Here is an 11990-nt window from a genome sequence, read left to right as displayed (position 1 = left end):
CATATGTCGCAGAATCAAGGCACAGATGGCAGTTTAAAGCCCTGAGTTGAGATGGTGAGTATCCAATGTCCATTTTGGTTTTGTCAACAAAAGTAAAGCAAAATAAAAGCAGAATGAGCGCTAATGCCCGAGGCATATTTACGCTGATAGATATAATGCGGGCCACCAGCGATACCATGTTAGCCAGAGCCCCAACCATCACATCACCAATATACAGCTCACCAAAAGGAAGGCATCCCATCCAAACAGTAAACAGTAAACGATCAGCGCAACTGACACAGAGAGCATTAACTTTATATAGTGAAAATTAATGATGGGATGGCGAAGGAGAACACGAGTGGGGAGGTGATTGCCACGATCAAAGGTTTGTTGTGAAATCCTAAAAGACGTGTCCAAAAAACACGATGATAATCCGTTCACATGTGGAGAGAAAATCTAAAGGTTAGTAATGCATATATCCCCTATTAAATATTTTGAATAATCATATCAACATTCTAATCTAATGCATCTCAATCTTAACAGTAGGCTATTAAGTCCCACATTAAATAGAACTGAACTTTTAATGATGTAAAACACCAACTGAACTAATCAACATGTTAATATTGCGTAGTTTGACTTTAATCGATTGCCATCTAAATTTATTTTACTGCCATAGGCTAATTTATGCGTTATACATTTGCAGATGAAGAAGCTCAGCAAATGCGAATAGAGGAAGATTTAAAATCTTAAAATGAAAACGCAAAAATTAAAAAATTAAAAATGGATTAATTTCAGATTATTTTACTCTGGATAGGGTTGCCCTCTTTCCCCATTATTGTTCTGTCTTGCCCTGGAACCATTAGCAGCCGCGATAAGAAAGGAGGATGATTTTCCAGGAGTGATGACAGGAGGTCTGGTGCATAAACTTCTGCTTTACGCAGATTATATTTTATTATTCGTCTCCGACTCCACTAGATCAGCGCCTTGCCTCCACAGAATTATTAATTGCTTTTCTAAATTCTCAAGTTACAGAGTCAATTGGTCTAAATCTGAAGCTTTGGCTCTGATAGTGTACTGCCCAGTAACGGCTTTTCAGCCGGGCGTCTCCCAGTGCCCAAACAGGGCATTAAGTATTGGGCATTTTATTCCCAGCTAATTTGTGTGATTTAGTTAGAGTTAATTTTGACCCTTTAATAAAAAGGTTTGAGCGATGTGGGTAGATGGGCTTCATTACATTTATCTATGATTGGGAAGGTTAATGTTATTAAAATTAATTGTATTCCAAAATTCAACTACCTGCTACAATCTGTCCTTGTAGCTATTCCCCTCTCTTATTTCATGCAATTTGATAGCACAGCGAAGTCCTTTATTTGGAACGGTAAACATCCCAGATTACATTTGAACAAGTTACACAGGCCGACTGACAAAGTTGGGCTAGGCCTACCCAAGATTTTGTTTTATTATTATGCATTTGGTCTCAGAAATTTGGCTCATTGGTCGCTTCCACCTGTGAGAGCCCCTCCCTGGTTTCGTATTGAACAGGAAGTCCTTGCCCCTATTTCACCATTGCAAAGCCTTTCTTTCAAACTAACCAGAGAAGTTAAGTCACACCCCGTTATCTCACATTTGCACATGGTTTGGACAAAAGTATCCAGAGTGTTTAATTCGGACATTTATTTAAATGTTGCCTCAAGCATATGGCTGAACCCTAAATTACGTATTAATAAGTCCCATTTCTGTTGGTCACAGTGGATGTGAGGGGGGTTACTAGTTTTGGAAAAGGTCATGAGGCATCAGTGTATTACTCCCTGCTAATTCAGAGTTTGGGGGACGGAGCTTTAACTTCTATCAAGAGATTGTGGGAGAAAGATTTGAACTTGGTATTGGAGGAAGGAGTGTGGACTAGGATTCTAAAAAATGTCAAGTCTACATCTAGTGATGCAAGGGTTCGCCTTTTGCAATTTAAGATTTTACATAGATTTTATTGGACCCCCTCTAGATTATATAGGCTTGGTCTTAAAGACACACCCACCTGCTGGCGATGCCAATCAGAAGTTGGAGACACAACCCATGTCTTTTGGGGGTATGTTAAGATCCAAGATTTTTGGTTGAAGGTTTAGAGTTATTTGTGTGATGTTTTGGGCACTCAAATTTTACTTTGCCCCAGGCTTTGTATTTTGTGCGATGGGGCAGTCATAAATTTGGGGGACAAATATATAAAAAATTGGGTTCTGACTAGCAAGGGGTTGGATTAAGGGGTTGGAAGTCGGACGGAGCGCCACCATTTCCAGAGTGGTGTGCGGAGATGGGGAGGGTGGCAGCTTTTGAGGAGATGGTAGGTAGAAGGCTGGAGTTTGGGGACTTGTTTTTCAGGAAGTGGGGTAGGTATTTGGTGGTTTTGGGGACTCTCGGTAAAGGGATGAGGAGAGAGAAGTTTGGTTTAATTATGTATTTTTATTATATATATATATATTTTTTTTTTATTATTTTTTTTTTTTTTTGGTTTGTGTGTGTGTGTATTATTTTATGTGACCACGGGGGTGTTCGTTGAGGTTAGGGTGGGGTTGGTGTTTGGGAAGGGATATTAGTGAGTGTTAAAAGTTAAATGTTGATTTGGTGTGTATGTATTTTGTTTCTCTCTGTTGTGTTTTTTCTTTGAATCAATAAAAATTACAAAAAAAAGTTAAATATTGATCTTTTTTCACACCAAAAGCGATCGTGTCGCTTTAGAAGGCATTATTTTAACCACTCGAGTCATATCGATGACGTTTATGCTGACTATCTGTGATTTCTGGAGCTTCAAAAGTCAAATCACCATCCACGTGCATTTTAAGGACCTACTGAGCTGAGATATTTTCTTCAAATGTGTCCTGCTGAAAAAAGAAACTCATTCACACCTGGGATATCATGAAGGTGAGTAAATAATGAGAGAATATTCATTTTTGGGCGAACTATCCCTTTAAGATCTGTCCTCAGAAATTACTGAGTAATTACTGCTGTCCACATACTGGTACTTTTGGCCATATATGTGTCAGTCATACATGTTTTGAAAGGGTTTTTAAAAATATTTCAGATCCTGTAACTAAAATGTTACGCATATTTGCATTATCCACCAAAAATTAAGGCTAATTTTCACATTCCTTTGAATCTGTCTGTATATAACTGGATTATTAATGTAGACTACACAAATGCATTCGAACATGTGCTTGTCCATGTGTCTGCATTATGTGTAATTAGTGTGCATTAATGTTCATCTGTGCACACAAACCAGCTGCACCCTCCAAAAACTCCTCAGCAGGGTATAAATGGCAGCATTAAGATTGTACTCAGTCATACAGCAGGAACCCTCAGCCAGAGAGGAAGTGCAGCAGAACCCCCTCCTCTCCCAACCCTGATTTCATGCTGCCTCTTTCACTGGATTACAGGCTGCCATAGTCAAAGAGTTGATCTCAACCAGTCCACAAGCTCATTCAGAAGTCTGCCGCTTGGTTCATTACCCTCTCTGTTTATTCAGCCTCTGAGCAATAATCATGCTCATTCTTTTTTTTTCTTTTTTTTTTTTTTTAATGAAAGTTCCCTCTTGTTTTTCTTTCTGCCATATGTGGCCGGTTTGTACATATTTACGTCTATTCACCGAAACTCACGCAAGCACACATAACGTACAGATACTGCAAAACACATGTGTGACAGACAGCCTTACATGGGAATGGCATGACTGCTGTTATATAACTGAAAAGCAAACCAAAGTGTGGAGCATTTGAGCATGTAAAAGTGTTTGCGTTGCTTGTTGTCAATCGATCACCCATGATGGAATTGAAAATGCCGTTCTGATGCTAGCTGCCACAAACAACTATTCTGTAGTAGCTAAGCATCACATTGCACTGTGTAATAAAAAAGTGTAATTGCACTTTTATTGTTGATTAGTGTAAAAAAAGGCCATTGTTTGGCTTGAGGTTAAGTTTGCGGCTCTGTTTCCCGTACCTGGTTATTGTTTCTCCTTACTGATTGCATAACCATGCTTTTTTTCTCCTCTCCATACTAGAATCAACTTGGTTCAGCCTGAGCATTCCGGTAGTCGTCATGGCAACTGAGCATAATCCCTCCCCTCCAAGTTCTTGTTGAGTGGCAAGTCTCAACGAGCATGTTATCTAAGAGTTACAAGTGATGTTGGGGAAGGCATGAAGCATTTGCAGACAATATGCAGTACATGTTATTTTATATCATAATATTACTATGATAATATTATTTCTTTATTTTACTAAAGAGGTAGTTGAAGGGGGCTCTCAGGTGTAATGCCAGTGGCACACATTACAACTGCCCTATGCATGCTCTAAATATTACATAATTCTGTAGACCTAAATGAAAAGTCATGATTGCATTATAAGACCTCAGATCAGACAAAAAGGTCATATTGTTTTTGTCAGAAGTCAACTTCATCTTTCTACCATAAGACACTCTTCTGTATTCACAGTCTGTGTCTCTCTGTTTTTAAAGGGGAGGAAGGAAACTGGGTCAGCATCCTTAAGTGTTTCTCTCCGCATGATTTATGGAGATTCATGCAGTGTTATTATTTGCCCCAACTTGAAATTATCTCCATTAAGCCTCATTGTTATTGACACCTACATTATTTATTGAGCTCATTGACTATGCATTGATTTATTCACATGCACCACTCAAATGGAAATAGCCAATGAAAGACCATCAATTTACCCATCAACCCTTTAATCTATTAAAATTAACTTAAATTAATTAACTCATTTTCATTCCTAAATAGGCTAATATAGAGAGAATAAGAACATAACTTAAATACAGTTTTACCTTTTGACACTTTCTTTAGAGAAAAACATCCAGAAACACTTCACTGTATGGACTTTGTTTACTTATTTAAGCTTATTGTTAACTTGTTTAGTTCTGGCAGATCTCATCACTGCGCAGAAACTTCTTTTCCAAGCGGCTGGATAGCGACAGCACAATTCTAATTTGTGATTGGTTGACTGTTGTTTTGGGGAGCCAATCACAAGACATAACTTTTTCTGTCTTTCAGGCATGGGAATGTAGGTGAAAGGTTTCGCAAACGAACTTGTTCACCCAGCCCCCACCGCACAGGCAAGTGCATTAAGTAAATATTTTTGTCCCTGGAAACTTTGATGTTCCTACACTTCATAGAAATGAAACGGAGACGCTCCTTTGTTACCGCTTGAGAGCCAACAAATAACGTGAACCACTCCGTGTTGGCTAGCTTCGTGTTTATGTGCTGCTCACTGCACGAGATAACATAAAAAATCTATAGGGATATCGATGATGTTGCAAAAGTTGAGCTTCTAACTCTGCAATATTTAAGCGATGCTGCCATGAATTGTTGGTGGCCACCTGCATTTTGCACGATACGATTTATGTTTCAGAAAACATTTTCTCTCATTTGACCAACAGTGTAATGTGGATGAACTGAACCCATTTAGAAACAATGGACCTGTTTTATGCTTTTTGGTGTGACCGTGTACACTGATAGTCATAGACTTAAAAATAGGAAGCTATGTTTAAATTTATATTTAAAAAGTGATACGTGTTTCTAGTTCCATAATCACAAAAGACAAAACACATTTTCTTTCAGTACCTGTAATAAAAGATGTTACCCTGTGCAAAAACTGTCAAAACCCCTACTCTGAGAGGGTATCCCAAAGTAGAAGAGCAAGTACATTAAACCGAAGTTTGAACATATTCTAGAGAAGAACTGGTAAGGATAGCGTGTTAAAATTTACGGCAATTAATGTTATTACATTGCCTTATAAATGTCAGGCAAAATCTATTGCGTTTTAGGAGCACACTTAAGCAAATCAATCACACAGAGTTGCATAATTCGGTTAATGGCAAAGACTCACATACTGAAGTACGGCTGAGCTGAGAGAAGAAACAAATTGTGATCTCATTGTTACCCTGTGATCCCAAACATGTTAAGTTGGATCTTTTTTTGCAACTAGTTGTTGGTATGCAAATCTAGAACAGAATAAATCTTAAGTACACAACCAAAAGAACACCGCTGCACAATTAAAAGGAACACAAGGAAATTGAATGTGGTAAAAATAAATGTTTAAATCTACATTTTTTGGCAACTTCAGGTTTTTACCAAAACAGGTGCAATTATGTCATAGTAGTATACGAACAGGACCAAAATCCTTGAGTCAGGGATTTTTAACATGACAATAACAGATCCACAAGTATAAAGAACAGTTATTGAACCTCAACTGTGAAGTGTACCGCACAACATGAACAGTGTACAATCAAAATGGATACAAAATATGCCATTTAAAACACTTCTCATTTTAGTAAGTTACATTGAAACATCACATATTTGAATAATCAAGTTTTACATGCAAAATTTACATGCGTTGTCTAGCCTTTACAGCCCTAGGTTCTTAGTGTGCACTTGACGCATGTTTCAATCCATCTTAAATACCCACAAAAAGGTACGGCCATGAGATTTAGAGAGGTTTTAATGCTAACTTCCACTCTCCAGAAAATTAAAACGAGAATAACAGAGGAAGGGGTCAGACATGCCCTGCAACAACCGTGTCCCCAGTAAGAAGGTTAACTTCAGATTTAATCTTAAAATGTTAAGTTGACCAGTCAACTTTAGAGCTAATAAAATGCCAGGTTAGAACCACCCTGATAGAAAAAATTTAAAATACAGTACTAAATTGGCCTCATGGCTTTTTAAAACTAAGGCAGAAAATAAAAATAAAAAAGAGGGAGGGGGGGATAGAGTGGAATGGGAGGGAAGTTCAGTCCAGTAGAAGAGAAATTTAATCTAGTAGTCCACAGGTTCATCACCTTCTTCATCAAGCAAACATGTGCGAATCAGGGCCTCGGTGACCGCATAGGGGTCGCAGTTGGCAGATGGGCGGCGATCCTCAAAATAGCCTTTCTTCTCTTGTCCCACTGTTCGTGGGATGCGGATACTAGCGCCACGGTTGGCCACGCCTGCGGAGAACTCATGGATGTTGGAGGTTTCATGGTGGCCAGTCAGTCTTCGAGCATTGTCCAGGCCTCCCTTTGGATCATAGGCACGGATGTGGTAGTTGTGCCTCTTTCCGAGCTTGTCAATACTATCCTCAATGCATCTAGTTAACAAAGACAAAATGTAGCAGTTTTAATACTGGGGTCTTGAAAGGGAAACAAAGAAACCTTCAAAAGACCACATACAATATTATATTATGCAATGAACAATATGTGAATCAGTTAAGCCAGATGCATAAAATCTGTATCGATTTGATACTCACTTCAGCCCTCCCTCTTCCCGCATTTCCTTGGTGCTAAAATTAGTGTGGCAACCGGCACCATTCCAGTTTCCTGGGATTGGCTTGGGGTCAAAAGAGGCTACCACACCAAAGTCTTCACAGACTCTGTGCAAGATGAAACGAGCTACCCACAAGTGATCCCCCATGTTAATGCCTTCACATGGACCAACCTGAAACTCCCACTGCAAAAGAAAATGTCAAATTGTAAATGAGCAAGAATTAACTGAAGAATTGTGGTAGCATTCTGAATGTGTACGGTTAGATAATTTAACATTTTCAGTGGCTGAAGAATTTGGCCCAGATTAAACTGGAACGGTAGTTACCTGAGCTGGCATGACTTCAGCGTTGGTTCCACAGATCTTCACACCAGCATACAGGCAGGCCCTATAGTGGGCCTCCACTATGTCTCTGCCGTAGGCCTTGTCTGCTCCAACTCCACAGTAATAGGGTCCTGTAGGTATAAAAAGAAGCATATCATAAACCAGACCTATTGAGAATATCATTAGTATAGTCAATGTCTGAGTTCCACTTCACTTTTATCATCCACTTGTTAATTCCCCCCAAGCACTTCCCCTCAGGGTAATCCCCGTCGCCATTTTGGAAGTCCGTTCCAATTCGTTAAGTGAGCGAAGGAATTTTCTGTTGACAGATCCTGATTTTGACCGAGGGAGCGAGCCTACTCTGATGTACGCTTCAGGCAGCTCCATATCACATAATGCAACTCGACTGTGACGTGACAGCAGATTGCACTTCATAAATCCCACCGCCACACAACTCTGATGTATGATGGAAGTGAAGTTAGGTCAATTAAGCAGTTTAGAAAAGTTATATTGAGATTTAACAGCATAATACTTGCAGCTACCTTAAACTGTTTATCACACAGTTATAGCCTATGTGTTCATTGTTAACATTTTTGTTTGTGTAAATCTTGATTAATCCTTTCTAACAATTCATTCTAATGAAGAAAAAAAAATTAAATAATTAAACATACAATATTTATACATAAGCCTCTGAAATCAATCTCCGAAAACATTATTTTCTCAGGTGCAAAAATCACTTAATAATTCCACAAACTGACATCAGCCTTCAACCTGCTCCAAGTGATCAAGGGTTTAGGGTGTTCCAGTTAAACCCATTGCACGTCTTCCGCCAGTAGTGGACACTCGTGCAACGTAAGCAGTGACGTACATCCGAGTCCATGAGACGGAGCGACGTTTGCAAGGGAAGGGGATAAAAATTTGAAATGGAACACAGCCAATGTAAAGATAGAAGGGCCCTTCCTTACCTTGGGGACCAGGGAAGCCATTGGAGGGCCAGCCAAATGGATGTCCATCTGTGCCCAGGATAGTGTACTCCTGCTCCATGCCAAACCAAGGGATCTGATGGTCTACCATTTCCATTACCTTTTTACATGTATGACGATGGTTGGTTTCTGTTTTGGAGACAAGAACTGAGACCTCAGTTTTCAATTGGGCCCCAGCAAAGCATGCATAATATTAGAGATTTCCTCAAATGAACTTACCAGCAGGCTTCCGGTTGTATTTGAACACCTCACACAAAACCAGTTTGTTGGGGTCTTTGCGGAAAGGATCCCTGAACATGGCAGACGGGATGAGATACATGTCGCTGTTGGAGCCTTCAGATTGATAGGTGCTGGAACCATCAAAGTTCCACTCAGGAAGATCTGAATAACCAAATATAATCAATTAAACTCAGACATTTGGGGCAAATATGTAAGATTCCATTAAAATATTGTAGATTGATGTCGCTTTGTTTGGTGAACCTTCAATGCTTTTGGGCTCAGAGTCCAGCGTTCTGGTCTTGCACCGCAGTCCTTCTCCGGTTCCATCTATCCAGATATACATGGCTTGTACTTGGTCTCCCTGAGGCAGTTCCATATACTGCCGTTTTACCACTTTACTCAAATGAGCACTGGCAGATGTGGCCATTTTTATCACTATAAAACACCTAAAAAAGGGAAAAACAGATAGAGCTCCGTCAACATTATGATACCTCAGAGGAGCATCAAAATAGAAGTTAAAAACAAAAGATATCTCACAAAAAACTAAATTAGAGTTACACATATCAAAAATAAGGTTTACGCTTTTCAATTTCACAATTCTTTCAAACTGAATGGAGTAATTTTTAATAAAAAAAAAAAAAAAAGCCTAAATATTTTTTACAATAGATACAAAACACATCAATAGTTTTAAAGCTAAATGTCAAGCACAAACAAACCGATGATAATTTCATCATAACAGACCCAGTTAATCTTCTTTAGTAGCCTACTTGTAAAAGAAACAGCATTGATTGGATTAGACCACGTGCTTTTAATGCAGGTTGGGAAATCTTTTCCCTTAAAAACTCACAAAGGTCGTTCGATCAGTATAGATCACTCCTGTCAGTGGGTCAGAATTGCAAAATGCATTATCGCTGCTCTACAAACAGCATCAACTTTAGGCTTTTCTGAGCGCAGCCCCGGCTACGCAAGCAGCCGGTAGCCATGGTTACAAGGAGACAATTACATAATTGATAAACAACGGCGATTTAAGACAACAGCAAGCCGATCATTAAAATGACCATCAACAAAAGAATGAAATGTTGCATAGACACTCATTAAAGTTCACAAAAGTGCACACTCGCACAATGGACACAAATGACAGCCTGTTGAATTCAAAACATATGAAATAAAAGTTACCATACCTGGACACCAACAGAAATTAAAATCTATGATATCGGACTGGCAGGTCCAGTTTCTTGAATGGTCAATTTGCGTTTGGTGTTTGTCTCATTCTCTGACCAGGGCTTTCGGCTGTCAGGCTGATTTATATGTGGGAGCGCATGATCCCGGCGCGTGTGATTGGTCAGAGGAAAGCGTGATCTGTTTGTTCTCAGGTGACTGAAGGGAGACGCGGCTACATCATTGGACGGAGTTCCCAGCAGTGAAGTGACGCCCTCTGGTTCGGCGAGGGAACATTTGCTTACGAATAGGCTTTTGTTGTTGGTCATTGCCTTGACAAAGCGATAATAAAATAGTTTGTCCCACCGAAGTAAAGTCACGGCATTCCAGCCTGTTTAAACAGGGGCTTAAGGACATCATGTTACCGGTGAAATTAAATTCTCAGCAAACCCAGATAAACAAAGCAGTTATGTATGAGAGAGCGAGCCTCGTATTTCATAAGATATTTAATGCCCTCTTGTGGTGTAAAAAATAATGTATTTTTATTACATTGCTGCTCTTGGAAACTGCTGGGAGTTTATCTTGGTCATGAGAGGGAGAACATCCTACTTGTGGTGTACAGGATGAGCTGAGAAAATTAATAGACTACATGGTGGATAATTACCCTGCACAGAAATGTCAGATATTAGAATTCATTCATTCACTCATTCATTCATTCATTCCCTGATAGCACACACACATCACCCAGACATCTATTTGATGTGTGTTTACATCTGGAACAAATATTTTTACATCGTTTGCATATATGCAATAAGTCTACAGTATAAGATGTTTCATCTCAGATGTCTATAAGACATTCAGCAGATGTCTTTGAGGCATTTATGATCAGGTGTGTAAAGTAACTGAGTAAAAATTCGTAAGTATTATACGTAAGAATTTTGGGGGGGGGGTTGTACTTTACTCGAGTACAATTTAAACAGAATACTTGTACTTTTACTTAATTACATTTCCAAAGAAAAAGTCATACTTTTACTCCTTACAATTTTATTCAAACTTGAAAAATTCTCATTACATTTTTGCCACCTTTTCACTGCATCCGACAAACGACAGATAACAGACCAGAGGTCTGTCATTTCAAATAGAGTGTCACACGGCAGCTGTGTGGAGTTCTGACCATCTACAGAGGCATAATTTCGGATCTGATTTGAGCTTCGGATACATTGAAATATTTTTGCGATATGACTGTATGTAACCACCTGACTGAATGTGATGTATTCAAAAGAAATTGTTGTTTTAGCTCCTGTAGTGTTCATTCCACCAGGAAATTGCCGTGTTACGTATAACAGGCCACATAAAAATAATTTTGCAAAAATGTAGTTATTGTAACATGATTCTATGACCAGGTTACGAATGCCAGCTGGGGGAGAAATATGACAGTCATTGGAGTCAGTAAAAAGGCGACTTAACAAACCAATCAAATTTAACATCCTCTCTCACACAATCTCCTCTCTTGATTTCATTCTAGCTAGGAAAAAAGTACTTAAGTACAATTTAATGTGAATACTTTTTTACTTTCACTCAAGTATGTTTTTGGCTAGATACTTGGACTTTTAACTGAGTAAAATTTTCACTCACTATCCATACTTTCACTTAGGTATAATTTCTGAGTACTTTTTACACCCCTGTTTATGATTTAGAATGTTTGTAAACCCAGATAGCACTTGTACATCTCTGAGATGTCTGTTTTAGGTCTTTTCATCTGGAAAGCATCTTATTTTAATTAACATCTGCTAAACATCTTAAAAAGATCAGATTTACAAACATTCTAAATCATAAGCATCTCAAAGACATCTGCTGAATGTCTTATTGACATCTGAGAGGAAATATGTTATTGACCTTGACAATTGAAATATGTCTTCCAGATGTAAACACACATCAAATAGACGTCTGGGCAGTGACGGCTGATCCATAGGGGGAGCTGGAGCACCGCCCCGTTTTTTTTATTAACATTTTTATTCAAGTTATTTTTTTAAACT

The 11990-nt window shown here is 38.8% G+C and overlaps 1 protein-coding gene across 1 annotated transcript; it reads right to left on the bottom strand.

The window, feature by feature from the left end:
• Positions 1-6049: 6049 nt before the first annotated feature.
• On the bottom strand, positions 6050-10143 carry glula (glutamate-ammonia ligase (glutamine synthase) a). The gene is made up of 7 exons (XM_051698802.1): positions 9978-10143; positions 9058-9242; positions 8797-8958; positions 8560-8706; positions 7598-7725; positions 7257-7456; positions 6050-7097 (listed from the first exon to the last, which is right to left on the bottom strand). The coding sequence occupies exons 2-7, from the start codon at positions 9221-9223 to the stop codon at positions 6785-6787; spliced, it is 1116 nt and encodes a 371-aa protein (XP_051554762.1). The 5' UTR covers positions 9224-9242; positions 9978-10143; the 3' UTR covers positions 6050-6784.
• Between the last annotated feature and the right edge of the window lie 1847 nt (positions 10144-11990).

The sequence above is a fragment of the Myxocyprinus asiaticus genome, chromosome 5, assembly GCF_019703515.2.
Source record: "Myxocyprinus asiaticus isolate MX2 ecotype Aquarium Trade chromosome 5, UBuf_Myxa_2, whole genome shotgun sequence".
Taxonomy (NCBI): domain Eukaryota; kingdom Metazoa; phylum Chordata; class Actinopteri; order Cypriniformes; family Catostomidae; genus Myxocyprinus; species Myxocyprinus asiaticus.
Note: the sequence above shows the minus strand (reverse complement) of the source record. Positions and strands in the feature narration are given on the sequence as shown.